The 27,272-nt window shown below is 31.0% G+C and overlaps 7 protein-coding genes and 1 non-coding gene across 11 annotated transcripts; 3 read left to right on the top strand and 5 right to left on the bottom strand.

The window, feature by feature from the left end:
* Positions 1-1,037: 1,037 nt before the first annotated feature.
* LOC124940022 lies at positions 1,038-5,038 on the bottom strand. The gene is made up of 8 exons (XM_047480498.1): positions 4,799-5,038; positions 4,121-4,705; positions 3,798-4,037; positions 2,705-2,794; positions 2,307-2,456; positions 2,107-2,231; positions 1,911-2,040; positions 1,038-1,327 (listed from the first exon to the last, which is right to left on the bottom strand). The coding sequence occupies exons 2-8, from the start codon at positions 4,655-4,657 to the stop codon at positions 1,202-1,204; spliced, it is 1,398 nt and encodes a 465-aa protein (XP_047336454.1). The 5' UTR covers positions 4,658-4,705; positions 4,799-5,038; the 3' UTR covers positions 1,038-1,201.
* A 955-nt stretch (positions 5,039-5,993) lies between these two features.
* LOC124940873 lies at positions 5,994-6,110 on the bottom strand. Its single transcript, XR_007099592.1, has one exon. It is a non-coding gene; the product is annotated as a U5 spliceosomal RNA (small nuclear RNA).
* A 1,178-nt stretch (positions 6,111-7,288) lies between these two features.
* Positions 7,289-8,968, bottom strand: LOC124938649 (BES1/BZR1 homolog protein 4-like). Of its 3 annotated transcripts, none has more exons than XM_047479127.1 (3): positions 8,672-8,968; positions 8,303-8,580; positions 7,289-8,180 (listed from the first exon to the last, which is right to left on the bottom strand). In XM_047479127.1, exons 2-3 carry the CDS (start codon positions 8,516-8,518, stop codon positions 7,425-7,427), a joined length of 972 nt encoding a protein of 323 aa, XP_047335083.1. In that variant the 5' UTR covers positions 8,519-8,580; positions 8,672-8,968; the 3' UTR covers positions 7,289-7,424. The 3 variants fall into 3 exon arrangements, with proteins under 3 accessions (XP_047335083.1, XP_047335082.1, XP_047335085.1); XM_047479126.1 differs by having other exon boundaries at positions 8,303-8,555; XM_047479129.1 differs by having other exon boundaries at positions 8,303-8,538.
* Positions 8,969-13,026: 4,058 nt separating this feature from the next.
* On the top strand, positions 13,027-14,081 carry LOC124939697 (kelch-like protein 1). The gene is made up of 2 exons (XM_047480145.1): positions 13,027-13,415; positions 13,529-14,081. Exons 1-2 carry the CDS (start codon positions 13,027-13,029, stop codon positions 14,079-14,081), a joined length of 942 nt encoding a protein of 313 aa, XP_047336101.1.
* Positions 14,082-15,580: 1,499 nt separating this feature from the next.
* LOC124938607 (ribosome biogenesis protein NSA2 homolog) lies at positions 15,581-17,937 on the top strand. Its single transcript, XM_047479078.1, has 9 exons — positions 15,581-15,683; positions 15,776-15,895; positions 15,978-16,045; positions 16,131-16,239; positions 16,324-16,392; positions 16,598-16,655; positions 17,225-17,460; positions 17,554-17,605; positions 17,696-17,937. Exons 1-9 carry the CDS (start codon positions 15,681-15,683, stop codon positions 17,761-17,763), a joined length of 783 nt encoding a protein of 260 aa, XP_047335034.1. The 5' UTR covers positions 15,581-15,680; the 3' UTR covers positions 17,764-17,937.
* Positions 17,938-19,101: 1,164 nt separating this feature from the next.
* On the top strand, positions 19,102-20,664 carry LOC124939973 (tubby-like F-box protein 7). Of its 2 annotated transcripts, XM_047480442.1 has the most exons (5): positions 19,102-19,481; positions 19,572-19,659; positions 19,800-19,929; positions 20,015-20,435; positions 20,628-20,664. In XM_047480442.1, the coding sequence occupies exons 1-5, from the start codon at positions 19,107-19,109 to the stop codon at positions 20,640-20,642; spliced, it is 1,029 nt and encodes a 342-aa protein (XP_047336398.1). In that variant the 5' UTR covers positions 19,102-19,106; the 3' UTR covers positions 20,643-20,664. The 2 variants fall into 2 exon arrangements, with proteins under 2 accessions (XP_047336398.1, XP_047336397.1); XM_047480441.1 differs by having other exon boundaries at positions 20,015-20,664.
* A 900-nt stretch (positions 20,665-21,564) lies between these two features.
* LOC124938371 (multiprotein-bridging factor 1b-like) lies at positions 21,565-23,227 on the bottom strand. The gene is made up of 4 exons (XM_047478795.1): positions 22,983-23,227; positions 22,343-22,426; positions 22,068-22,150; positions 21,565-21,984 (listed from the first exon to the last, which is right to left on the bottom strand). The coding sequence occupies exons 1-4, from the start codon at positions 23,125-23,127 to the stop codon at positions 21,865-21,867; spliced, it is 432 nt and encodes a 143-aa protein (XP_047334751.1). The 5' UTR covers positions 23,128-23,227; the 3' UTR covers positions 21,565-21,864.
* Positions 23,228-25,580: 2,353 nt separating this feature from the next.
* Positions 25,581-27,272, bottom strand: LOC124940000. Its single transcript, XM_047480474.1, has 4 exons — positions 26,459-27,272; positions 26,277-26,369; positions 26,109-26,207; positions 25,581-25,870 (listed from the first exon to the last, which is right to left on the bottom strand). Exons 1-4 carry the CDS (start codon positions 27,227-27,229, stop codon positions 25,808-25,810), a joined length of 1,026 nt encoding a protein of 341 aa, XP_047336430.1. The 5' UTR covers positions 27,230-27,272; the 3' UTR covers positions 25,581-25,807.

Below are 27,272 nucleotides of genomic sequence, written 5' to 3'. Positions count from 1 at the left end.
AAGAAAATGTTTTTATATATAATAGAAATATCATTTAGTGACTATGAATTTATGCTAATTTTTTAAATTAAAAAAATTCAAAAATATTATAAACTATGATAGCAATTTTTGTTGTTGAAATTAATTCAAATAAATTATATTTAAGAATGAGAAATGGAAATGAATTCCTTAGCTCTGTGGTAAGAGGGTTAATCATATTTTGTTGTCCATTAGTTTTAGTTTTCCAATCAAATAATTTTGTTGATTAGTAGTTTCAAAATATTTATAATTATTTTGTGTGTGTGATTAGGATTTATTCCTAACTTACATGAATTATTTGGTATTTGATTTAACTAATTTATTTTTTTATAATTTGTCAGTGACATATTTTTTTATAATATAAAATAAAATTTCTTTATAAAAATTATATTTATTTGTGGTTCTCCATAAGTTAGATAAATAAAATAATATCTTTTAAATTGGTTGAAGTGTTCTATTCATACCAAAATAGTGCCTCTCATTTTCGTGGTGCAATTTTCAAACTGTCTTATCTTCTTTTCATAAAAAAATAAAAAATACTTTCAATGAATATCATTCAGTTTTTAATAACTTTTTATAAATTAAAAAAATACACACATAAATTAAAAAAAAAAATCTTCTCTAATAGATTAAATATCTCAAATTCTATATTATATGACAATTGACAAGTAAAATGTATTAGAATAATTATATATATATATATATATATATATTTGAGATTAAATTAATAAAGTCATCACATTTTCATGTTTTACCTACTTTTCTTTAGAATATGCAACACGTAAATGTGTTTTCTAGGATATATTATATACTTTTGTTATAAATAAATTTTATATTTCAAATAGCTGAAACATGAAGGCATCTATTTTAAGATAAATTATTTTCTTAAGAGAGACTTCAATAAGAATATCACAATACATCTTATCACATTCACATTGAATTCCAATTATAGCAATAATCGTTTCCATTACAATAATGGAGCTATTGAGATCTTGATATTAAATGTGATGTTAGAATTGTCACGTTTGTAGAAAAAAAATGCACGTTATATTAATATATCAACACCCCGTAACTAAATGTTCATGACGTGCAAGAGAACATCGCTACCTAAAAAAAGAACGAGTCTCTCAAGAATACTAAGAAAATACAATTCACAAATGTGATGTAGCAGATTACTACACGATCAAAACTCGATTCCACTATTTAGCTGAACAGATATGAAAGGCCAACCGACATTTCGAAGTGGTGTTTCTATTCTCATAACAACTCCAGAATTCCCAACATTTCCATTCCACTTTGATCTTCCCAGCTGATGTGAACAAGAAAACAAAGACAGAATACATCCTATGGTTAATTGAAATTTTTTTTGTACCAAACTAAAAAAAAAAAGTTCTTCATTTTGAATGTTAACGATTTTATAATGTTATTGTGACAAAATACTAGTTTATAAGATGTGAATGAGAAACAGAGACAGAATCCATCACATGGTTATTTGAAAAATCTTATACCAAATGAAAAAAAAAAAACAGTTTTTCAATTCGAACTTTGACGATTTTCTAATGTCATAGCGACAAAATACCGGTTTATAAGATGTGAAAAAGAAAACAGAGACAGAATCCATCATATGGTTATTTGAAAAATCTTATACCAAATAAAAAAACAGTTTTTCATTTGAACTTTGACGATTTTCTAATGTCATTATGACAAGATACCAGTTTATAGGATGTGAACAAGAAAACAAAGACAGAATCCATCATATGGTTATTTGAAAAATCTTATAGCAAATGAAAAGAAAAAACAGTTTTTCAATTTGAACTTTCACGATTTTCTAATCTGATTATGACAAAATACCAGTTTCTAAATAGGCTCGTGGTTATATATTTCCAACTTACAGATAATGATGCAAATGCAGAGGGATGGGCCATGTATGAACAGCCATATATGAGATTGACTTGTTCCTTCAAAGAATGTATGAGTTCTGCTTGCAACCCAGGATTGCTTCCACCAAAAGTAGGGCACACGCTAAAAAGAAGAAAAAGCATTAAACAAACTGGAAAAATAATTATCCGCAAACAAACAGACACTTACCTGAATTGGAATTTTGGTCTAACGATTAGACCAGATCTCTTCCAGGCTAAAGCTTGGTCAAAAGCCAGGGAAAATGATTTGTCAGGCAATTGTACTGTCGGTGTGATTCGTGTTCCCCATTTATTCTGCAAGAAGAACAATTAAAACGAAGGATGATTTCAGTGACATCTTCATGTCATTTTTCAGCTTCAAGAACTGACCTTGCAGGAGAAACTGAACCGCATATCTCCAGGATATTGACCTTGTGCTTGAAGGAGGCCACCACAAAAAGGTATAAATGCACTTGTAGATATGCCTTCTCCAGCTACATACGTCACTTGACCATTTGGAAACTGCAAATCCATGAATGACTGGAAACAAAAAACGATAAATATCAGCTAAACTAAAATCACAATAGATAATTGGAAATCGTGGAAAGACAAATGCCCATACAGGTAAGTAGCATTGGAAAATGTCGTAATAGCAAAGCAGGAAAACAAACTAATGACTTCAAAGATATCTTACAGTTAGATACCAAAATTTTGGATCCAGAAACATATATTGCATTTGGTAATTGATATGAACTACTGAGACTGGTTGCTTGATCATTAGAACTTACACATGCCAAAGGATTGAGACAGATCATTGACATCAACAACCACCTTCGGTGCTTAGACCAGACAGCCGGACACAGGGAATGTAATCCATTCTGCCAATGATAAATAATCAAGAGATTTACCAACCGCAGTTTAAGAAAAGACAAACAAAATGGGAAATTAAAATGTGAAGAAGATTAATGTTTATAACATGCTAACAATATTAGGTTAGAATACGGATTTCCACATGATGGGAATTATATATGTTTTGATAGGTGCAGTTGTTACAGCTTGGGATCAGGTTTAATCTATAAGTAGTCAGCAGATTCATCAAATAATTCATGTAATCTGATTGAAATATGGGTTCGTTCTCTTCCAAAACCATTTTATTTTGACCTAGTTTTGCGGTGGTTGAAGTATGCTAATGCATTATCACTTTAGACTAGAGAATTCACTTGTTTGAAAAATAAACTTCTTAGAACAAGTAGTATGAGAAGGCAAAATTCACATATCTTCTTAATTCTAAGATTTCGGGACATCCCAAATCAATCTAAATTCGCAAGGAAGACATACTTCCATCCTAACTCCAACCACATGCAACTACTTTCTTCAAAACAAAGCATTTTATCCTCATCAACCACCAAAGATCTAGATTCCTGTTCTGAGTTATATATACTTTTTCATATAAACTTACATCCTCGAATGATCAAATTGCTATTATAAAACACATTCAGACAATTTAAAGAAATAAATGGTTAAAATATTATTATCATTAGCAAAGTATATCCTCTCCATCTCCCACAGAGATATTAGATGAGTTACAATTTCACAACTGAATCTTCCACCAAAATGCATTGAATAATCCTAACAACTAGTGTGTGAATTTGGTCACATGATCATCTGAAAGACCGAATCTACCTTGATTGGATACAAGATTTAAAGGAAATATATAAGCACAATATCAGCAAACGAAAAAGTCCATTTTGGGTCATAAATAAGATTTGGATCAAATTCAAGAAGAATCATCAACATAAAGAAACAACATTACATATTTTAAAGGATCACATGCCAGACATGACAAAATTTAAAAGATAAATTGCACAAGGGTGAACATACCTTCCTATCATAACCATACCAAAGTAAGTGTTGCTTAGACAGATGAACTGGCAATAGAAGTGTTGAGTCGCGTACAAGAAGTACTGGACCAAGCTGAAGAAGAAAGGGTGATGAACTAGCATTTCTTGATGAAGAACTTCCTACTGATGCCTCAACCCTCCACATGTCCCCTCTTGCAAGCAAAGTGCTTTCCACATCATGATTTCTACTATCATATGTAGATGTTATATTCATGGATCCCTACATAAGGAAAATCCAAGTTAATAGAAAACATAACCAAATTTGTTTCCATGGAACTGCTACTCTAAAATCACACAGCCAACCTGTGATCTTCCAAAATATCCAGCAGTTTTCTTACATTCTGCCATATCCTCTTCAGTCGATACACAAGTAAACACATCATTTTCCGCAAACCCATAATCTTTAAACCTCTTAGCCAATGATCCTAAATTTTCCTCCATATTTACAGCCATGTAATTTCTTTTGTTTTGAATCTCAGTCTCCAACGAACTCGCGACATTCCCATCATTTAGAAACGGAACAGGCAACATTCTAAAAAACTGCTGAACTACACCATTCACACTAGCTCCAAAATCTACCCCAGCTTGCCCTAGCCTGTTTCCAATATCAAAAATTGCCGATACACCATTAATAGCCGAATTATCAGTCACAAGTCCAAAATCACTCTTTGCAAATTTCTGCGTTGAGAACTCTACATCAAATGGACCGGGCCAGTTGAATGATGGAGGACTAATATGTGATTGAATTAACCCTGTGAAACCTTGAGACAATCTATCTGCTAAATCAATACCATGACGTTGAACCTCCTCCCACGCTTCAATTGATCTTTCCACTGACATACTTTTTTTCTTCTGTACAAAACCCCTAAGTTTCCACTAGATTGTTTTCTGTCCAAATTGAAATCAAAAACTGACAGTCAAACATACAATTCTAAAAATTCATCCTATAAAACTGAATTACTAGTTCGTTTTCAGACTCACCTAACGGCTGAATCTCGTGAAAACGGAAATGAATGGCTGAATCTGCAGATTTCCAGATGGAATTAGCGGAAGAGTGGAACGGATAGATGAACTTGATTAGGATTTATACATCCGATTCGAATGACATCTAATAGTCTTTGAGTGTAGAAATGTAGATAAGAATCATACTTGGCATCGAATGAAGAAGACGATCAGATAGCGCTGCGTATGAATTATTGGCGTATGGCGAGTTTGTGGTTCTTCGTTGAAACTACATCTTTACTTTACTTTTGTAAATATTGTAATTTTTAGTGAAATTAAATTTTATTATTCCAGTTTCTTTCTATTTTCAATAATAAAAATATCTTCAATTTGGTAGGATGGGATTTCTATATTTTTTTAAATATTAAAATTTGTATTTATCATGAATTGCAATACATCATACCAGATAAATAATAAAATAAAGGAAATATTTGGCATTGTTCAGAATTTTTTATTTTTATTTTTTAATTTGAGGTAATGAATAGGTGATGATTATGCAAAGTCATAAATTATTTTGGTAAAAAAAATTAAAAGGTATTAATGTATAATAATAAAATAAAAATTCAAAAATAATTTTGTATAATTTTTGTTGGGAAAAATATTGTGAGTCAAATATTATCTCCAAAATCTCGTTATTTTAATTAAGCATTATTCATAGTGAAATTCTAGTGTACGAATAAATGTTGTATTATGATTAGTCGTATTTGTTACGAAAATGTTAAATTGACAACTCACTTACTTTTACATGGTCGAGGATAACTAATATTTAAAATCTTTTGTGGAGTATTAATAATTCATTTTCATTTGGTAATATTCGAATTTTTAGATAGTTATTAGGATGTTTGGATTGATACAGTTAGTGTACATATTTGAATTAGCATCTCAATTATTTTTTGATGTTAAAAAAAAAATCGTCAAATCATAATAATAGTTGCGTGTTCTTATTTTTATTTAATCATTCTAAACTTTTTTTATTTAAAAAAAATATTATTCACTAATTAACCTCCAAAAACAATTAAAGATGGGTAATGATTTCAAAAACAATTAATTGTTTTTATAAAAATATTAATTTATAGTAAAATATTCCATCTTAAAAAATATAAAAATATATATTTATTTTTAAACCTTATAAAGTAAAAAAATTATGCATTCAAAACTTTAACTTGCATAGTTGGGGGCTTAAGTAAAAAGACCCCTCCAAAAATAGACTTATGCCATAAATAGCAGCTAACACACGGTATTCTTTAGTAAAAGGCGAAAGAATAGTTCGCTTTGTGTTAACTGCATGGCTGTCGTAATTTACTTAATATAGTAGCCACTTAATTTATACTTAGTTCATGGTAAATCAAGCTGTAAAGTTTTCAATGTGGGACAAGAGAAAGACTATTAATTCTCCTTCTCTATCTATCTATAGTACAGCCTCTTATGCGACTCTTAACTTGTTTTTTTTTTTATCAGCCAATTATTTGAAAGGGTTATGTAAGTTTCTATATTTTTTTTTGATGAATTATTTGTGTAAAATATATTATGTGCATCATCTTGAATAGGGCTAGACCCGCTAGTTTGGTCATTAGCTATTTTCTTGGTCTTAGCGGAAGTAAAGAATGTCGTGCCTTGTCCTTGTTTATAACTGCCTTTGGTGTTTTCTTGTTTTTACTTTCGTTACATATATATATATATATATTTTATTTTATTTTCATGTTTAGGGTTTATTGGTCATTATTTTGTTGAAACTAGCTTTAAGAGAAAGAGAGGAAAATCTTTAAAATAAATTAATGTGAGACTTAAGTATTCAGAGTAAGCAAAAACATTTTAATATTTCACACAAGAAAAGTTTTTAATAAATTATTTTTTGAGTCTCTCTTGGCCTACTTGATATTTGACACATATACCTTTATCTCCTTAATGGTAAGGGCTACCAAACAAAAAACATTAAAAAGCAATGGCAATATTACCATATTTGGTTACCTAGTTAATTCAATAATTACTTTAACAAGTAATACAAATCGTGTCATATCATGGCCCTTAAAAAGACAGTTTTCTTGGCACCATCCTTCTCATTTCCACTCAACCAAAACTTTTCAGACTTTTTGACTTCCTTTCAAAATCATCTTCTTGAGACAATCTCTTTTACATTTGACATATATATTTACTATTAAAAATTAACAAAAATTGATTTGCCCGGCCCTTCTTGTTGGGTTAGGTCAAGACTAAGAATGATGATTGCCCCCCACCCTTATTATTAAAGGTGTCATGGTGGTGTGGTGGTGGAGAATAAACCTTTTTTTTTTTAGTCAAAAAAGTGAAAAATTATCATCTTTTCTTTTTACCATTGAATTCAATTTAAAGCTAGCAGTATTGATTGCTCCCCATTTTGGTGTCTAGCAAATTATTGCATGCTCTGTTCTTCCATTATAAAAATGTTATCTAAAATCACTTCATTTTACCAAAAAACAAGGTGAATGGAACTAACACTAAATTGGTAATTCATTGATGGTTCTCAAATTCTCAATACATAAATAGAAGAACAATTAAATAAGCTTATAAAATTAACTTGATTTTGAATTCCCTCATATTATAGATGATGATTCAGATTCAGATTCAGTCAATCAACTAACCTGGTTTTGGAGCATCCAAGAGTAAGCTCAAGATCATCTGATCCAAATTCCTCATGAATCCTCTCACCTTCCCATGGCTTCACTAGACCGTCAGCAGTAGTACATCCGAATGCAAATTCCTCCGACATAACAGCATCCCTTACATGGCCTCCATTGTTTTCAACCCCAACAGGAATCACCGGAGAGCAAGTTCCACTCTGTCCAGGCGTCCACATGCTCGACCCACCACTTCCATTTGTGGTTATCGTCGTCCTGTTATCTTTAAACCCAAACGGATTGAAAGAAACAAAGCTGAACGTGGGTGAATTCGGTGGCCAATCTAAACCAGGTACAGTACTCTGTCGGCCAGCAGCAGGGCTTGGTGGAGTGGAAGAGGGAAATAACATCGACTTATGATCATGATCATGATGACGATGACCACCATCCCAGTTTGTGTTCATTCTTGGGGAGCTCAGTGGAGGAGTGACAGGAGCACTAATGGATCCACCATGGATGTAGGGATGTGGAAACTTAGTGGAGGAAGCGGATGGGAGGTTTTTGAGCCAGGGGATTAGTGAGGTTCCATTTGGATTATGAGCAGCATATGAATGAGTAGACGAAGATGGACTGGGAAATGAAGATGATGTTGGACTTGGATTGTAAGAAGCACATGGACTGGGATGATAAGACGATGAGCAAGGGCTTGCTGTTGCTGATATCGATCCACCAATAAAATCCATTCGATCTGGTGGCGGTTTGCATCCCTAAAATTGAAAATATGACCTAGATTTCAAAATTGAAACTAATGCACACACATTCAAACAATTTATATACAAAATATCTATCAGCATTTCGATTGAGAACAAAACTATTGAGAAATTTGAACCTGACGGTAGGTTGTGCCATCGGACTCGACGGTCCAGCCGGCCTCGTTACATAGAGCCTTGAGCACTTCATTATTATCGCAATGCTTCGGTAGCTTGTAGTTTCCATACATCCGGAGTCCGGCGAAGATCTTCGCTGCTAGTGCTCGTCGTCTCCTCTCTCTTTTCTTGTTGTTCTCCCTCTCCTTCCATGAAGGCGTTCGTGATCCCGAGGCCATGGATCTTGATCTCGATCTCTCTCTGTTTCGAATTACACTACAGTATGTATAATGTATACTAGCTAAACTACGGTATCAGAGTGAATATGATTGAAACAGGAAAGTGAAAGTGAAAATTGAAGTTCTGAATCAATAATTAATCTGATAGTGTACCTTTAAGAAGAAAGAAACTCAGACAAGTGGAGAATTAATGCCTGGTGCAAGTTGAAGCAGGAACTATAACCGGAAAGATGATATTGAAAGCAGAAAAAGCACGAAATTGAGCTAGAGATCTCCTTCTTCTTCTTCTCTCTCTAGGCCTAGAGCGATATCTGAGCTTCAGTGATAATCAGGAAAAGGAAATTGAACCTGCAAACTGCTCCATAAATCGCAGTGAATTCGGAGCGAAGAACAGAAAAAGCAGATGCATGTTCAGGCTTGTAGTGAGAGAGAATCGGGGTGGAAACTGATATATGCGCTTCAATATTAATAATGAAGCTGCAGGTTGGTTATATATATATATATAATTATATATAGGATTTTTTGAAAAAAATTGTGTAATATAAAATATATTATTTGAATTATAATAATATTATATATATTTTTTTAATTAAAGAGAAAAGTATAAAACACATTCAACTTTGTCTACTCTTAGCCCCTATGGGATTAGTAATATTTTCTATATTTTAAAATTAAAATTTTATAAAAATAATTTAATTGATATGTTATTGTGAAAATTAAATAAAATATGTCAAATTAAATGTAGGATTTAAAGAGTTTTAATTGATTTTTTGTTCAATTTTTAATAAAAATATTCTAAATTTAGATAGTTTTTATTTAGAAAATATATTTTGATTAAAATTTAATTCAGTACATAAATGTCTTATCTTAATAAAAAAAAAAATCAAAACACTCAATAAATTATTTATTGTATTTTTAATTCCACAAAATTCACAAAGTCTCACAATAAAATAAAAACGTATACGTAACTATTTTGACTCATATTCTTTGTATGCTTGTCGTCAATCACTTTTGTGGGAATAAAAGAAGAGAGACCCCGGTTTTGATGTATAACGTATGCACATAGATGATGAATTACCTATGCGAGTTTGTCGTCGATCACTTTTGCAGGAGTAAAAGAAGAAAGGTCCGATTTTGATGTATAACGTATGCACATAGATGATGAATTACATTCTTTATTTATTTCTAAAATAAAAAAAAATCAAAACCGGGATCTTTCTATGCATTTTTTATTTCTAAAATAAAAAACTGTAGAAATTATTTAAAAGGTTTGTATTAAACCTCTTAAATATAATCGGAGAGATTTTTAAATGTTATTTAAATATTTTTAGTCTGAAAAATATTTTACAAATAATTGGCCAAAAAATATAACTTAAATTATTTTTGAATGTAACCCAATAAAAAAAACTGTTTACACTAAAAATATGAATTACCTTTGTTATATGAAATATACAATTTAATTTATTTATTTATTTTAAATAATGTGTGAATTGAATAGAATGCAACTCTTATAAATGTTCAATGCTTGAAAACTTGGATAATTTGTTTGGTTTATTGTATTTAATCAAACAATTTCTTAATATTGTTTAATTAATTAAAAAATTGGCAATTTTTTACTTTATTTTATGTAGACATAAAGTTGAAAAGAATTCCATGGTGAAGCTAAAAATACGGGCCTTTAGAAAAGTTATATTATTTTCGTTAAAAAATAGAAGAAAAATAAATAAATAAAGAAGAGTAACTTCATGTAAAAAAAAGATAATTGGAGGGCATTTTGGGCATGAGAAGTAACTGTCTGACATTTCATCATATCCACGTGGCAAAAGCCGATGATGACTGCGGCCCGTAACAGATTTCTCTCTCCGGCATAAAGTAACAAACATATCAAAGATTGTATAATAATGGACTTATTTATTTATTTATTTTTCTAAATTATAATTCGAAATGATATATCGTTTTATTTGTATAACATCTACAAATTAATTAGAATCATGTTAAAAGAATAATTTGTATAAGAAATTGTAAAAGAATATGTATTATGATTTAATCGTTTTGATTCAACTAACTATATAGGCGATGGATACGTTTTTCTATTAAAACACAAAATTAATATCAAGAAATTAAGTAATAAGAAAATGTAGAAATGACAAAGAACCTGTAACCCTTAAAACGAGGTTATGCTAGTATTTATTCAAATAGATGATGATGAAATATTATTTAAGTTTTTAAACAATATGAATGACAAATTAAAAATTGCATATTAGAAATGTATTAGTAAAAAAAAAAAAATTTGATCATGCAATAAGGGTGATTTGTTGGTGTATTAATGACTAACATATCAAATTACATATTAGTCCTTCAACTTTCATAGTTAATACAAATTGAGTTATGTTCTTAACTATGTAATATTATAACATTATTCCATAACAAATAGATTAAGACGGATTCTCATATACTTTTACATTGTCATGTTATTACAAATATATAGAGTCTTTCTTTATTGTAGAATTTGACCGGAATACAATGAGTTATTGCGGTTACCATAAGTGATTGTTGAGATACATGGATTTGGCGACAAAAAATGCAAAATTTAGAAGATGAGTTTTTATCCATATAATTTTCAAGTGGATTGTCTGGTGGAAAAGAAATCAAAAAATATTTAATAATCAAAGTAGACAGTTAAAAATTATTCACAATTCAATTATCACGACGTATGTGATTAGATTCAGAAAATGTGGATTCGTGTGGAAATCTTATTGTTTTTTTAGTATCTTTGAGCAAATATCTTTAAATTAATTAATTATTTTACTGTATTTTTTATTTTTTATTTTTATATTGTGTTTAAACGATTTTTTAATTAAATTAATATATATAAAATTAAAAAGAATCAGATGTGAGCCGAACCCTACTTAAATTAAAATTATTTTTATATATAAAAAATTACTATAATTTACAATAAAATTTTATAATTATGTATTTGATATGATATATTTAAAAGAAAAATGGATTGCTGGCTGCAAGCCGGCCAGCTCATCTGGCTAACCTATTGTCTATTTGGCTCGGACCTTGATCAAGCCAAGCTACACGGAAAGTTATTTTTATTTTATTTAGGGCTGGTTCTATATTGGCCTTGTTATGATTTTTTTTTTTTTAATATGTAGAGATAAAAGAAAAATGTAATTATTGGTTATGATATTAAAGATACAGTGATAATTTTCTTTTAGAAAAATACTTAAAGTATTAATATATATAATTATAAAATATAAGATATTTTCGTTAATTAATTGAATTATGTGTTAAATAAAAAAAAAAAAATTTGAGTCATTTAAATAACTCAACTCAACTAGCTGTCTGGTCTTTTTAGAATTTGTTGGATTTTGTCTAAAAGTATATTGTTTAATGAAAATAGGTTATTTAGGTTTTTAATTTTATTAAATTATTATAATATTTTTTTATTTAAAATTTAATTTGTTTAAAGATTAAGTAAAAATAACTGTGATTTTATAATTAAAATGATAGTGGGTGATGTGATATAAATAATTTAAGAAGAACAGAATAAAATTTTTAAAAAATTACATAACTCTTTATTTTACCTTAATTTAAAATATTTTAAATGATAATATAATTGAAAACGTTTGAATAAGAATAAAATTAATAATTTATTTTTTAATCATTTTTAATTACAAACTTTTTTATTGAACCGAAAATGCCGCAATTTATTTAATGTAAAGAGGAATATTTGAAAATAAAGAATCAAAGCAAGAAACGGCTGAAAAAATAAACTAATATTTTTTTATTCAACAATGTTACAAAAGGGAGTGTCAGGGTATATACCAACCAACTTTTCAGTCCCTCAACTATTACATCATTTACAAATTGAATATTAACTTAATATCAAGTAACAACCAACTTTTAACCCCTCATCTAATGATTGGTAAACAACAAATTAAAGGTTAAAGTTGAACTTAATTATCTCAATTAATACAATTCCAAAATTTTAAAATAGTCTTAATTATCCATTAATTTCGAATCTCCAATTTATACATTCAACTCATTCTAATTATTAACTAAATATTTGTTAAATTAGTTTAATTAAAATAATATAACAAGAGACAACATATATGAAATCATAATTAATTAATTCGATCCTTACACAAGAAGAATTTAATAATCCCAAGATAACAAACAAAAATTAAACATTATTAATTGTGACTCTCTTCATCTATTTCGATGTTATCAAAAATTATTTTCTTGTTAGCTCCGTTGGCATAACTTAGACTACATAAATTCTTATATACATACCCCTTATTCATAACACAAAATGACTTCTGAATTTCCGATAATTTCTAACCTCACCCAACAAACAAATGTCGTCCGAGGTATCCAATTCGAACTATCACATATTTGCTTCTTTTTGCACTAGAGAATTGAAACATGATAACTTAGTTTGTAATTGGATCGAGAGTTACCATCCATCAAGCAATGCGTGGACTAGGGTTAGCCCAATTATGGGTTTGACCCCAAACCACGTATTGAAAGATTTTGCCATGGTCTCCATACGGGACTCGATTTTCATAATTGGCGGTCGTGAATGTGAGAAGGTAACAAAAGTGTCCCCTTCCGACCACGAGACGCCCGGAACAAACATCTCCACCTCCGAGAAGGATGTCGTGATCAGATCGTCGGTCTTGCGCTATGATACTTCAACCGGGCTCTGGTCTCAGTGCAGACCACTTAACAAACCGAGGTACGACTTCGCGTGCACGGTTCTTGAGGGAAAAATCTATGTGGCCGGAGGGTTGTCCGAGCTGTCGGTTGCCCTGGGCACGTCATGCGCCGAGGTGTATGACTTATCGGAGAACAAATGGACCGTGTTGCCAAATATGTCAACCTTAAGGTACAATTAAAGTTCTAAATAAAATGATATTAAGATATGTGCACCATGGAGAATATAGTTGAAAATAAAAAATAATTATTGTTATAACTATGATTGCTAATTGTCTTTAATAGGTACAAATGTGTTGGGGTGACATGGCAGGGAAAAGTATACGTGGTAGGAGGATTCGTTAATAAATTGGACATGGATGGAAAATTTAATCACGTGGTACGATGTTCGGTTGAAACATATGACCCTCGTACCCAAAAATGGGACCTAGTGGCGGGTATGTGGAAGTTAGATGTGCCACCTAATCAAATTGTCCAAGTGGAAGGGACTTTATTTAGCTCGGGCGATTGTCTAAACGCATGGAAAGGGCATATAGATTCATATGATGGAAAGCTTAAAATTTGGAACATTGTGGACGGATCCCAAATGCATATCAACCCTTCATTTGATCACGGTTTGATGTCGATTCAACGGATGTACATGACCATGGCCCCTATCGGTACACACCTTTATTTCTTGGCGGGCTATCGAATAGCCGAGGAGGCGTCGAGAAATGTGTCGATGGCATGTGTATTTGACACGTCGATAAAGGGAGGAGCGTGGAGCAAATTGGAACCTATAGAGGAGGATGTAGAGAAAGAACTTTGTAGTCATTGTTGCGTTGTCGAGCTTTCTTAATTGCGGGGTGAAAAGACAACAAAAAAAAATGTTAGATGATTAAACGACGCCAATGTAAACCTTTTTCTAACCATCCGCTTAAACCCGTGTATGGTGTAACTATTTGTTTGAATTTTGTTTGAATTTCTCCATTGTATTTCATCCCTTAAAGGTGATGCATAGCCATTTCAATAAATATAAAGGGGGAACTCTATTTTCTAGAAAGATCAAATGAATGAACCATCTTATTATGTGTTTTATGATAAATACATAATGACTAGTAGCCATAGATCCATCCCATTTTTAAGTATAAATTAAGATGATGAAATTGTACTTGACAGATAAAATGAAGTAACGTAACAGGTTTGTTTGGTTACTAATTCAAAGGTATGCAAGAGAACTGCACACCACTTTTATTCTAAGTGGTTTATATATTTTATGAGAAGACGATATATACTCTAACCAATAACCAATGTCTTAAGTCTACTCATACCCTTGATTTTGATTGTTTGGTACTTGTTCAATTCAATTGTGGGTTTATACCCAAGCACTTGAAAGACTTGTTTAGGTTGTTTGGAGTTCTTTTAACGAAGATGATGTATATAGTTCGACTTTTTGTTATATTTCTTTTGACACATCTTAGTTATAACATGATTTGTCGTTAAATTTTTTTATTATTTTTTCTTTACATGCTTAGCTACACGTTATATTAAATAATGACATGTAATGTATTATTAAAAAATAATATATAAATATATCATTGTAGTCTAATTTACATTATTTTTTTATTATTAATGTATGAATATGTGAAAATAAAAAAGACAAAACCTAAAATGAGGGGTTCGTAAAAGGGTCACTATGGCGCAAGAAAACTCAAACAAAAAGAAAGTGTGGGTTGTGAAACAACTTAGTTCAAGCATAGCGATAAAAGTGTGAAGGCATCCGAATAGGACACCACTGCGGCTGGAAAAACAGTTGAGTTTGATGGCATGATATATGCCGGTCTCTTTCACAACTGACATACCCCAATCAAAGGGCTTGGATCAAATGCGCATAAGATTTTCAGTTAAGAAATTATGCAGTTAAAAAAAAATTGTCATAATTTTCATTTTTATTTATATCAGTTTAAACAAAAATATAATTAGTAATATTTATATATTTATAGTCTAGTTTATATTGTGTTTGCTAAAATGAAATTTGAGTGTTTAAACTTTTATTAAAATAAAAATAAAAATAAAAATAAAAATTTAGGTTTAATAATCTTTAAAATTATTTAAATGGGTGTAGTGACTATCTTATTAAAGTAAAAATAAAATTAATAATGATTTAATTTACCACACTTTTACTTATTTTATACTCAAATTAATTTTTGGGGGGTAACAATCATGTTTAACTTTCTATATGTTACCGTTATTTAGTTTTACAGCGGTACAATTCCGCCTATATTTATTTTTAATTTCAAAATAATTAGATCAAAACCCTAATATTTATTAAAAAATAAAATAAAAAACTTCCTTCTTCAGATATCGTTCGCCCTTAACGGTAGGGTTACAAAAGAAGAGCGGCATCTACACAGTACTCTCTCTTTCGAAACCTAAAAGTGTTTCTTTCTCATCCGCCATGGTAAGTCTATTTGATGATGATGATGTTTAATCCTATGAATCTCTTGGATCACTTATCGATTTGATTATATCACGAATTATTATTTGTTTCAGCCTCAAGGAGATTACATAGAGCTTCACAGGAAGAGAAATGGTTATCGCCATGACCATTTCGAACGCAAGCGTAAGAAGGAGGCTCGTGAAGTCCACAAACGATCTCAGATTGCTCAGAAGGTCACTATCTTCTCTCGTCCATCTTTCATATTGCTTGAATTGATTTGTAAGTTCTAATTTTGCTTGAATTGTCAATAAACAGACTCTGGGTATCAAGGGTAAGCTTCTTGCGAAGAAACGCTATGCTGAGAAGGCCCTAATGAAGAAAACGTAAGCTTCTTTCATTTGACTTTTCAATGATTTGTTATTATATATGTTATAAAGCTTTATATGTTTGATTTTTATGGGTCCTTAGGCTGGCTATGCATGAAGAATCATCGAATAGAAGGAAGGTGGATGATAATGTTCAAGAAGGAGCAGTTCCTGCATATCTGCTGGATCGTGATACAACAGCTAGGGCAAAGGTAATATATTGCATTCTGGTTGGGATATTATCTGATTATTAAAGTATAAGTGCATTTTCAGCATTGTTGGTTCTTTCTCTTCAGGTTCTTAGCAATACCATAAAGCAAAAGAGAAAAGAGAAGGCTGGGAAATGGGATGTTCCACTACCAAAGGTAGGATATTTTGGATTGATATGGCATTAACACTGAAAATTTAATTACAACTCTTATGTTGTCAACAAACTCTAGATGTAATCATGATTAAATGTCATGAATTGATATTCAATTGTGGAATGAATGGTGTTATCTATATTTTGAATGGGGTGACTCAACTTTTGATTGGTAACTAATGTTCTAAAGCAATTATTTGTTTCTTCAGGTGAGACCCGTGGCTGAAGATGAAATGTTTAGGGTTATAAGGACGGGTAAACGTAAAAGTAAGTATCATATGGTGTAAAATTTGCTTAAATCTCCATTTCTTTTTCTTGTGTAGTTACTTCTAAGATTAATATGAGTCATTGTTAAAACATTCTGCTGATTTTTGTGCAAACTCCTTATGTGTAATGTTTTGTAACTGAATATAGCCATGACAATATGTTATGCTATCTAGAGCTAGAGTAGGGTTTTGAGAATTTAGGTGAAAATTGAAGATGATTTAACTTCCAGAATTTATTAGAGCTTGTTTGATTTGGGTTAAATAATCACACTATCTAATCAACTGAAATACTAAACTCGACTAGTTGGCTTTGTTTTCTGATAGAGTTTACAATTTTGTTATATACCCTTGATGCAAAGTGTGTCAAAAATCAGTTACAAATACTGTCATAGTAATTTGAACCCTAGGGTAGATACAATAGAGGTATAGTCATAAACGACCTTTCGTGAGGTTCATGATAGTTGTGTAGTTATCTTTTGGTAGAAGTGTACATTGGAAAACTAACATTGATGTCATGTTACTTAGGACATGAAGTACTTATGTATTTGTTGTGTTTTTTTTTTGTGACAGCCAAACAGTGGAAGAGGATGATTACAAAAGTGACATTTGTAGGAGAAGGTTTTACAAGAAAACCTCCAAAGTACGAGAGGTTTATTCGTCCTTCAGGTCTGCGATTCAATAAAGCTCACGTCACACATCCTGAACTGAAATGTACTTTCAATCTTCAAATGATCGGGGTTAAGAAAAATCCCAATGGTCCAATGTACACTTCTCTTGGTGTTGTGACCAAAGGAACTATTATTGAGGTGACCATATGTTTTTATCTTATCTTTTTTATGTTTTACGAGTCGGGTCATCAAGATATCTCTAAACCAATGCTATAATAATAATTTTTGTAGGTAAATGTTAGTGAATTGGGTCTGGTCACTCCTGCTGGAAAAGTTGTATGGGGTAAGATTCTTCTTCTGATGATGAACACAACAACGATTATTTTCTTGGTTTATTACAATTTCTAACACGTTTACTGTAATTATGATGCAGGGAAGTATGCTCAAGTAACAAATAATCCCGAGAATGATGGTTGTATAAACGCAGTTCTTTTGGTGTAGTTGCGATGTTTGTCTTCGCAATTTTAAAGTCTTGGAATGAGACAAAGGCAATGTAGTTTCTTTCTTAACAAGAATACTAAAAAATACATGTGGCTACAGTTTTGCTTAGACTTGTGTTCTATTGTTGGAGTTCAAATTGCAGAGGACTTCAATTATTTCTCTCCTTTTATCCTATCAGGGGAACCTGTTTTTTTTTTTTATTTTTAAATTAAATTGAAGTAATTTATAACTTATTTTCCAAATAAAAGTGAGTTTTGTCCCCCAATCTTTTAGTTATTTGCCAGTTCTGTTAATTATATTACATTTTCGTCTACACTTTCTTAAGTTTTATAAGCATTTTGTATATTCCATTGTCAATCAAATTGTTTATTAAAAAATACATTCTATTTTTTTTAATTAGTTTTTAATATATTTAAATAAATTTCTTCACAAAATAATACACATTGATTTGGAATAAATCCATTTTTTAAACATATCCCAAGATTCTTTGATTATTAAAAATTATAATATAAAATTAAAATTAACTTTAAGTTTTGTATGAGTGGAAGTAAAATTGATTGAACCACTTAATCCAAATTAGTCTAATTCAAACTGATCATATAGAAATCAACAAACAATTTTTTGTTTATATATTTATTTGTTTTGTAAAGTTAATATATACAGTCTGTAAATATTTTACAATTAATTTTTGTGTATAATTATATTATTTAGCAATAATTTGTATTATTCAAATGAAATCAATCAAACTGAAACCGAGAGTTTGAAATTCTTTCAAATCAATTTCAAGCTTTTTTTAGTATAATAACTGAACCTCTTACCCCAAAAAATTGATTGAATTATTTTAAAGTTTTATCAACTAAAAAAAATGTTGAATAACTTTTATTTGGTCAATTTTATATTTATTGTGGTACACAACATTTATTAAATGAGATTTTGTTTCAGATTTGTATAATAATTTTATGGATTTGAGTTAATTTAATAATTAAATTAAAAAATATATTATTTATTTTTTCTTTTATTCTAATATTAGATAATTCAATTTATTAATTAAAATATTATTTATTTTAAATTATTATTTTTTATCTTATCATTATACATTAATAAATTTTAATTTCTTTTATAAAAAAAAAATAAAAAAACTGTACTTTCTTAGAATCACCCCTAATCATATCTAAACAAAGGGATGATTATGTGAATCTCGATTAATTAAATTTATTTTAAATTATATTATTTATATCTTAATTGATTTAAAATAGCTTTATTTATTTTATTTTAGTATAAAGTTAGCATTTAAAATGAGGAGTGAGAATGTTAGTTATCAATTGTATTTGGAAAAAAGGAATATGTCACTTGGGAAGTCACGTCTCTCCTCCTCCTCCTCTCCTCCGATGATCGCCAATCCTTTATCCAAATCGTTCAAAGATATCCTTGTCGGATCACCAAGTAATCATGAACGCAGCCGCCGCGATCACGACGACGGCGACGGTATCGTCGACGTATCTATTGATGTTCCAGATTCTGACAATCGCTCCTGGTCGATGCTATTTCCAGAATTGCTTTACGATATCATCAAGCGATTGGACGATGATCACTGGCCGAATCGAAAAAATGTCGTGTCTTGCGCTTGTGTTTGCAAGAACTGGAGGAAAGTCACTAAAGAAGTTGTCAAGTCTGCACTTAACAGTGGAACCCTCACTTTTCCTTCTTGCCTTAAGCAGGTTTTCTATTCCTTCCTTCTCTTCGCGTAATTAGGGCTTAATTATGTATGGATAGATAGATATGTTATTGTATTCCATTCCTCATTGCAGCCGGGGCCTCCTGACTTGCCTATTCAGTGTGTTGTAACACGGGACAAGAAGAATTCAACATATTACCTTTATCTTAGCCTACCTCCCTGTAAGTGAAGTGAAAGAAAATTTCTTTGTATATTGCTTATGCAGATGATCATAACCCATGTTCTGTAATCACTTTTTGTGTGTTGAATTATTATTCTCAAGAATTCTGAAGTTTCACATTTAACCCATGAATTTTGGCAGCAATAACAGAAAAGGGGAAATTTCTCTTGGCTGCTCGAAGATGTAGGCAAGGTGCACACACTGAGTATATTATATCGCTTAGTGCAGATGAAATATCTCAAGGAAGCAATACCTATGTTGGAAAGATAAGGTAAGGAAGGTCCGGTTAGTGAAAATTGTATATGGGGGGTGATGTTTTGCTGATAAATTGTTGGTTATTGTATATGGTTTTGCAGTTCGGATATCATTGGGACCAACTTCAGAATATATGACAGTCAGCCTTCTAGTGATAGAAGAAGGACTAACAGGTGGTTTTCGAGTAAGCAAATAAGTCCCCAGATTGTTCCATCTGCCAATATTGAGATTGGACATGTAGCTTACAACTTCAGCATCCTGCATTATCGTTCCCCCAGAAGAATGAGATGTATGGTGAAAGGTGCAGACCAAAATACAACGAAGAAACGGGATGGATCATATGATACTGTCCTGGAGAATAAAGCTCCGAGATGGCATGGACATCTACAGTGCTGGTGCTTGAATTTCCATGGCCGTGTGACAGTTGCGTCTGTTAAGAACTTTCAGCTTGCTGAGACTGTGGATCAAAGTCAGCCTGAAGGAGAAGGGGATGGAGAGACTGTTCTTCTGCAGTTTGGTAAGGTAGGGGATGATATCTTTACAATGGATTATAGATATCCATTGTCAGCTTTCCAGGCTTTCGCCATTTGCTTGACAAGCTTTTCCACAAAATTGATTTACAAGTGAAATTTTTTAAGTACACATACAATTTGACCTATTTTTTATCTTCTATTGTTACTGAGATGACCTAATCTCTTTTTATTTTAATGATAGCTTTGTGAATGCTAGCCAAGGTTCAAGGTTTTGCTCCAATATCATGGCTTTTAATTTTTGCCTTCAAAATATATTAATAATTGTAAATAGTGTTACTATGAACATCCTACATAGATGACTGCTAAAATTCTAGACGGTTAGTGTTGTTTATATTATTAGCAAACCACATCTAGTTAAATCTCTTTTCTTTCCTTGAGCAGTTGTAATTGAATATTATGGGGGAATTCAGTAGAACCCACTTCCCAAATTGAATATTATGGCTTTGTTAGATATATATACTATTAGTATTATTTTCTTGATCACAGATTTTTTTCCATTCTGTCATTGATATCAAAACTCTTAACCCCATTAGTATTATTTTCTTGATCACATATTTTTTTCCATTCGGTCCTTGATATCAAAACTCTTAACCCCGGTTACATATTTAAGTCGTAATAATGTCATGGTAATAAATATTGGTTTTGAAATTTGTTTTTCCGAAAATCAGAGTAGAGAAATCCAAACTTTTTTTTTTGTTGAGCTAACTGATTTGTTGGGATGCCAAGAAAGATCATGTTTTTGCTTGAACTTGGGGGTGTTTTTGAAAAATATCATATTTGTGTTTCTGTAAATAACTTTAAAATTCATCATTTAATGCTTGAAATCTCAAATTTGAATCCGGGAGATGTATGGGTATGCTCGTATGAGAGGTACACAGATGTATTTTATTGTAAAAAAACGCAAAACATCCCTTGGACCAAAAGAAAAATATATTGTGATAGTGAATCACAAAATGGATGAACTTTTCTCTTGAATTTTGTCACAATTTCATGTAATTCAGAAACAATGCCCTTAAGAATTCAAGATAGTAGACAATTGAAAACATTGAGCTTAAAATGAATGATGATTCAACCAAATATTTCATAAGGAAAACTAGATAGAGAATATGAACTCGAGATTGGACTCCAAACAAAAGGCAAGGCAAATTTGATTCCCATTATAATCTGCTGCCTCTAAACATATCACAAGAACTTAAGTAGCAGTTTTATCCATGTTGATAATAGAAAGGGAAATGTAACATAACAATTCAAGCTTCATGTGATGATAACACATGGATTCGTTAAGTTTTCACAACCTTAATAATAAGAAGAAGAGACGCATGACACATCCATCATCATCAAACAACGATGATCTCGGTGAGATGAGCTACAAACACACACCACTAGATTATGTCTTTTCTTGCTGAGCAGGCATAGTTTTACTTTTTTCCTCGCAGTTTTACGCCAAGTGCCCTCTCCAGTTTTGTGATGATCTGCTGATTAGGAATGGCTTTTCCAGATTCATACTCCTGAATCACTTGGGGTTTCTCATTGATCAACTGCCATGTTACATTAAACAGCTTATGTACTTGTTCTCAGTTGTTGCCCATAATTATTATACACATTAGAGAAAGAGATAAACCTGAGCAAGTTGAGACTGGGTGAGCTTCTTTTCATTTCGACCTTGTATGATGGCTTTTTTCAATTCAGTCGGAACTTTATCATCTACAAAACAAATCAACCAAACCCATGAGTTAACAAATAGCAGATTGAGATTCAATTGCGATGTGTAAGTCATAGGAAATTGAACATTTTATAAATAAAACAACAATCTTTAACCACACAAGTTGCTAGAGATCCCATAACACTTTCAGTTTGGCTGTGAGTGTGAAATGACTCAAATCAATAAAAGCTTACGAGTAAGAATCTCTGTTTCTTCATCGAGTTTTCGTGTATTCAAGGAGGTACTGCTTGAAGCAGCTTTATTTGTGCCTGCAGTAGCTGTAAATAGAAAGTGAAATCATGAGTAAACAGTATAAGAAAAAGGCCTCAAGTATTAAACAACAAAGTCATGAACTTCTCATTTCAGTTGTTAGATTTAAGCAGATATAACACAAGGGATTCAATCATTCAACAATCACTAAGTAAGTTGGTTTATCAAGAACTATTTGAAGCAAAAAGATAAAAATGAAAACTGAAAGAAAAAGTGATCGGATCTGTGATGAGGCAAAATGGTTTAAAACCAAATGGAATAGAAACTATCTATTTTGAAAAACCCTAAAGCTTTAGAGTTCTCAACACATCAAGGTACAACCAATAGAAGAATCATATCCAATTTCTGTAACATCTAATGTTGAAAATCTCTAGAAAGAGTTATGCAAAGTAAACAATAATATAAATCCAGGACATATGTATCAAGAACGCGGCGTATAAACATTATAAAAAGGAAACCCTGATATGAAAACCTATATTCCACGATAATCGATCAAAAATAAAAACATAAAGAAAGAAAAAACCCTAATCGAAAAGAGTAGTTAAGGATGAAAGAGATGTATACATTTTTTGACGGTCTCTATTTCGGCGCCGGATCGACGAGCGGCGTTGACAGCTTTCTCATCCTTACGAGCGGCGGCAGTGGGTGCCTTCTTGCGGAGAACAACGGGCGCCCAGTCCTGTGAAATTGGTCCTCCAGTTCCAGACATGATTATCCTCTTCTATGCTCTTCGATAAGATATATTCTTTCTTTCTTCTTCTTCTCTCTCTATCTGAATACTCTTGTAGATGTTTCAATGGGGATTTCGGTTTGGCTTGCCCAAAAAGAAAAAGAAATAGGTTTTCAATCTTACCTAAGTTTACTGTCGTGAGCCCGTCACTCGTGACCCAATCTTCTTTATATTTATATTTTTATTTTATTTTATCTTATCTTTATAAATCATTAATTGCAAAAATAAAATAAAATAAAATAAAATAAAATTAATTGTGATATAAATTGGACTTCTTAGGGTGACAATCAAATATATTTTTGGTCATTTATTTTTAAATATTTGAACTAAAGTTATAAAAATTAAGATTTTATTCTAAGTTCTAATATACTTTTAATTATTTTACATTTATAAATAAATAATATATATATATACTAATCTATATATATATATAATGATGCTTGATTTCTAAAGTGTCCGGATTGCCGGGTCGAGAACTGTGATTAATTTGGATATATGTAAGAGTAAATGGATACTTGGGTCGGATTGTGGGTTGACCCGCCCATAAACTTAAAATGGTTTAAAATAAAATTAAAAATATTATAGGTATGGTTCGAACTTGCAACCTAATAAAACAAGTACAACCTTTTAACCAACTAGGCTAATAACACTTTCTTTTTTAAATTTAACCCAAAATTTGATAAACGCGTGACATTTTAACAATATAAGTTCAACTTTTTAACTAACTAATATATATATATATATATATATAATGATGCTTAATTTTTAAAGTGTCCGGATTGCCGGGTCGAGAGCTGTGGTTAATTTGGATATATGTGAGAGTAAATGGATACTTGGGTCGGATTGTGGGTTGACCCGCCTATAAAATTTTTACCGTAATATTTTTTTTACAATTTTTTATATTATTACTCGTGCAAATGCACAGGATACATGCTAGTTTAATTAATGGATTTGAGAGAATTAAAGGTTTTTGACTAGGGCTGCAAATGAGTCAATATTTTCGTGAGTCACTCAGTCAAAACTCGACTTTAACTAAGTTCGAGTCGATTTCGAGTCGACTCGTTTAATATTCAACTTGATCTTATATAATATTTGATCGATGACTTGCCGAACTTTTTCGAGCCTAGTAATAAATAATATATATTTTTTTATTTTAATATTAGAATTTAAAATTTAAAATAAAATTTTTTTTCTATATAAATATTTGAAAATTTAATTTTAGTTCAATTTTTTCGAGTTGAACTGAACTTGTATGTAAATAATGTAGTCGAGCTCGAGCTTGTAGGTAAATAGTCGAGTCGAGCTCGAATTTATAAACTCATTCGATCTCCAGTCGAACTAATAAATTCTTAATCGAGTCGAGCGAATAAAAATTTTAATCGAGTAAAGCTCGAGCTCAAGTTGGCTTGAGCTCGGCTTGACTCATTTACAACTCTAATTTTGACTATCGAGTTTCAGAGAATCGGTAGTCAAAACCTTCGTTTTGCTTAAATTTCAGTGGTTAAAGGTATTGTTTATTTATTTATTTATTTACAAAGATCAAATATATAATAAATTAACTGCTTTAAAATTGTTAATACAAAACCAACTTTAACCAATCAAACTTCAAATTATCACGATTGAAAGGGAGATCCAAAATGTCAATTAACTCAATCAAGAGTTTCAATTTAATAATTTGACTAGATAAAATTATGAAATCATAAATCTGTTTACAGTATTGAGATACACAGTTATTAAAACGTGTCATGCTAATCAATCAATAAACAAATATAAATTCTAAAATAAATAATCCAAGTGGTCATTAAAATAAAATAAAAAATAACATTTTCATAGTGTGTTACAAAAACAGAGACAAAACCTAGAGAGTATTTGTATTTGAAATTAATATAAAATAAAAAAATGTGGTGTTAACTTGTAAAATCTAATAGTATGATTTATAAATAATTTTATGAGTTAATATTTTATAGAAATAAAGTAAATTTATATTTAAAAATAAATTAACTCATAAAATTTAATTTTAATAAATATTACTTTTTAATGTAAATTAGTATTATTATTTAACTTAATTATATATATATAAATAATAACTAATATTATTTTAAAATAAATCAACACTATCTAAAGTGAATTCTGGATTTTTCTCGAATGATTTTAGTTATAAACATAATACTATTTGGGCCGCAATGAAAGTTGTTAAAATATTGGGCTTCAGCCCATAATGATCTATCAGGTTCATTCACATAAGCTCTACAATATACATAAAATATTAAAATAAGTTAGAGAAAATTATTTTGAATTATACCTATAAATATAACTATGTTAAAAAACCTCTTAAACTTAAGTTATCTATTATTATATTTATAATATTGATTTTAAATTTAAAAATTTATAATTCCTATTTATTGAATACAATTTAGTTTGTGTTATTATCCTCTTATCTACAAACAAAACAATTTGATTTTCAATAATGTTCTTCTTCTACTTCTAGGGATGTTTGTTAATCAAGGTACATCATATGGAAACAACCTTTGAGAAACAAATATAATTATGAAAGACAGAAACATTGTTGTAGAACACAAAACAAAATGAAATCTACAACTAACTCCACCACCAGCTCAACACCATTGTCATTTGACCTAACCAAGCTGCTTTCTTTTTATTACATCAACATCGCCATGGCTTCCCCCGATTCCAGCACCATATTGGACGAGATCTTCCCACACTGAGTATGCATATATATATATATCGTCAGTTTCATTCGAATAATCAACAAAACATACATCCAATCCAATCAACTCAACTATGTAATACTTTCTCCACACGAGAACAACAACACAAGCTTTACCTAACCAACTCAATTATGTTATTGACAGTGAATATATCATATATGCATAATGCAGCAGATATAATAGGAAATTGATCTAAATAAACACTAAAGAAAGTAAAGATCAAGAATCCACCAGTTGATTAACCACTGCTGCTGCTTCTTCTTGTTTACTTGCATCATCTCCTGTGGACAGACCGATGTTTTCTGTGTTCGAATTATTAGCAAAAGATTCCTGTTTTCGAATAATTATTGATTAGAAACATATCCAAAGCCCAATTGAAATCAAATAAAGAGAACTAACCTCAACATTTGAAACTATTTCATCCTTGTGGAGTTGAGCAACCACATTTTGCATTGATACACTATTATTACTGTCATTGCCAACAGCTTGTATCTGCATCATTCATTCGAATCATTCCCCAAAAGTTCATATTATGAGACCTGAATGAAACAATTCTATGAACAAAATGATTATTATTATACCTCAGAATCACCAGATTTAGCTAAAATTGAAGAGTAACTAGGAAGTTGGTTGATATCCCAAGCAAGAACTTTACAGATAACCTCAGCATAAGCTCTATGAGCTTTCTTCTTCTTTGTTTTCGTTATGGAAAGCGAATGTTGAACAAGTGCCAAACAGTTCTTGAATTTCTTACTCCCCTTATTAGCAATTCCTCCACAAACCAAGCAGAAAAATTCACTACCTTTCCATTTACCCTCATAGTAATTTCTCAAATCAGTATCCTCATTGAAAAGATTGAGGAAGAAATTGTACTCTTTTCGCTCATCATCATCATCATCTTCCATTAGATCATCAGCGTCTTCCTCATCTTCACTATTATCATCATCTTCGATTCCTGCAGAAAAAAAGTCACGGGCAGCCTTCAATGTTCTCTGATGCAGTTTAGAATCGGCCAATCGGGCTAGATCTTCTGGAGAGGGCAAATGGGTTGTCGGTGGAAGATTCAATGGCGGCCAACCGTTTAATATGATTTCTGGACTCTTTGGAATTGGCCATTCAGGGCCGGAATCGATCTGCGGAAGAAGAAGCTTATTACGGTGTTGTTGAACTAGGTTTAGTATCGTTTTGTGTTTTTTCTTCTTGAAATGGATTGGATTTGATGGGTTAAAACGATGGAACGGAGAGGCGATGGAGGATGAGGGATTGAGATGATTAGTGGGAGGCCCTTGTTTCCATAGAGAATGAAGATAAACAATTTCATCTCTCAATCCTTGTTCATAGACTGGATCCATTGAAGCAAGCAAGCAAAGCAAAGCAAAGAAAAGCAAATTACAG

Source organism: Impatiens glandulifera, chromosome 5, assembly GCF_907164915.1.
Source record: "Impatiens glandulifera chromosome 5, dImpGla2.1, whole genome shotgun sequence".
Classification (NCBI taxonomy): domain Eukaryota; kingdom Viridiplantae; phylum Streptophyta; class Magnoliopsida; order Ericales; family Balsaminaceae; genus Impatiens; species Impatiens glandulifera.
Note: the sequence above shows the minus strand (reverse complement) of the source record. Positions and strands in the feature narration are given on the sequence as shown.

Bases quoted from the DNA above. Each gene is read 5' to 3' on its own strand.
- LOC124940022 (XM_047480498.1), bottom strand. From the start codon at position 4,657: ATGTCAGTGGAAAGATCAATTGAAGCGTGGGAGGAGGTTCAACGTCAT. The intron at 2,795-3,797 runs GTATGTTCACCC...TATCATTGGCAG, and splicing joins GGTATGGTTATGATAGGAAG to AATGGATTACATTCCCTGTG. The intron at 2,232-2,306 runs GTCAGTTCTTGA...TTCTTCTTGCAG, and splicing joins GGTTCAGTTTCTCCTGCAAG to AATAAATGGGGAACACGAAT.
- LOC124938649 (XM_047479127.1), bottom strand. From the start codon at position 8,518: ATGGCCTCGGGATCACGAACGCCTTCATGGAAGGAGAGGGAGAACAAC. The intron at 8,181-8,302 runs GTTCAAATTTCT...TTTCAATTTTAG, and splicing joins ATGGCACAACCTACCGTCAG to GGATGCAAACCGCCACCAGA.
- LOC124939697 (XM_047480145.1), top strand. From the start codon at position 13,027: ATGGGTTTGACCCCAAACCACGTATTGAAAGATTTTGCCATGGTCTCC. The intron at 13,416-13,528 runs GTACAATTAAAG...TGTCTTTAATAG, and splicing joins CCAAATATGTCAACCTTAAG to GTACAAATGTGTTGGGGTGA.
- LOC124938607 (XM_047479078.1), top strand. The intron at 16,046-16,130 runs GTAAGCTTCTTT...ATGGGTCCTTAG, and splicing joins AAGGCCCTAATGAAGAAAAC to GCTGGCTATGCATGAAGAAT. The intron at 17,461-17,553 runs GTGACCATATGT...TAATTTTTGTAG, and splicing joins CCAAAGGAACTATTATTGAG to GTAAATGTTAGTGAATTGGG.
- LOC124939973 (XM_047480441.1), top strand. From the start codon at position 19,107: ATGTCACTTGGGAAGTCACGTCTCTCCTCCTCCTCCTCTCCTCCGATG. The intron at 19,482-19,571 runs GTTTTCTATTCC...TCCTCATTGCAG, and splicing joins TTCCTTCTTGCCTTAAGCAG to CCGGGGCCTCCTGACTTGCC. The intron at 19,660-19,799 runs GTAAGTGAAGTG...GAATTTTGGCAG, and splicing joins TTATCTTAGCCTACCTCCCT to CAATAACAGAAAAGGGGAAA.
- LOC124938371 (XM_047478795.1), bottom strand. From the start codon at position 23,127: ATGTCTGGAACTGGAGGACCAATTTCACAGGACTGGGCGCCCGTTGTT. The intron at 22,151-22,342 runs GTAAGCTTTTAT...TTTGTTTTGTAG, and splicing joins AGAAACAGAGATTCTTACTC to ATGATAAAGTTCCGACTGAA. The intron at 21,985-22,067 runs GTTTATCTCTTT...GTAACATGGCAG, and splicing joins CCCAGTCTCAACTTGCTCAG to TTGATCAATGAGAAACCCCA.
- LOC124940000 (XM_047480474.1), bottom strand. From the start codon at position 27,229: ATGGATCCAGTCTATGAACAAGGATTGAGAGATGAAATTGTTTATCTT. The intron at 26,370-26,458 runs GTATAATAATAA...TGAATGATGCAG, and splicing joins CTAAATCTGGTGATTCTGAG to ATACAAGCTGTTGGCAATGA. The intron at 25,871-26,108 runs GTGGATTCTTGA...ATGCATACTCAG, and splicing joins CAGCAGTGGTTAATCAACTG to TGTGGGAAGATCTCGTCCAA.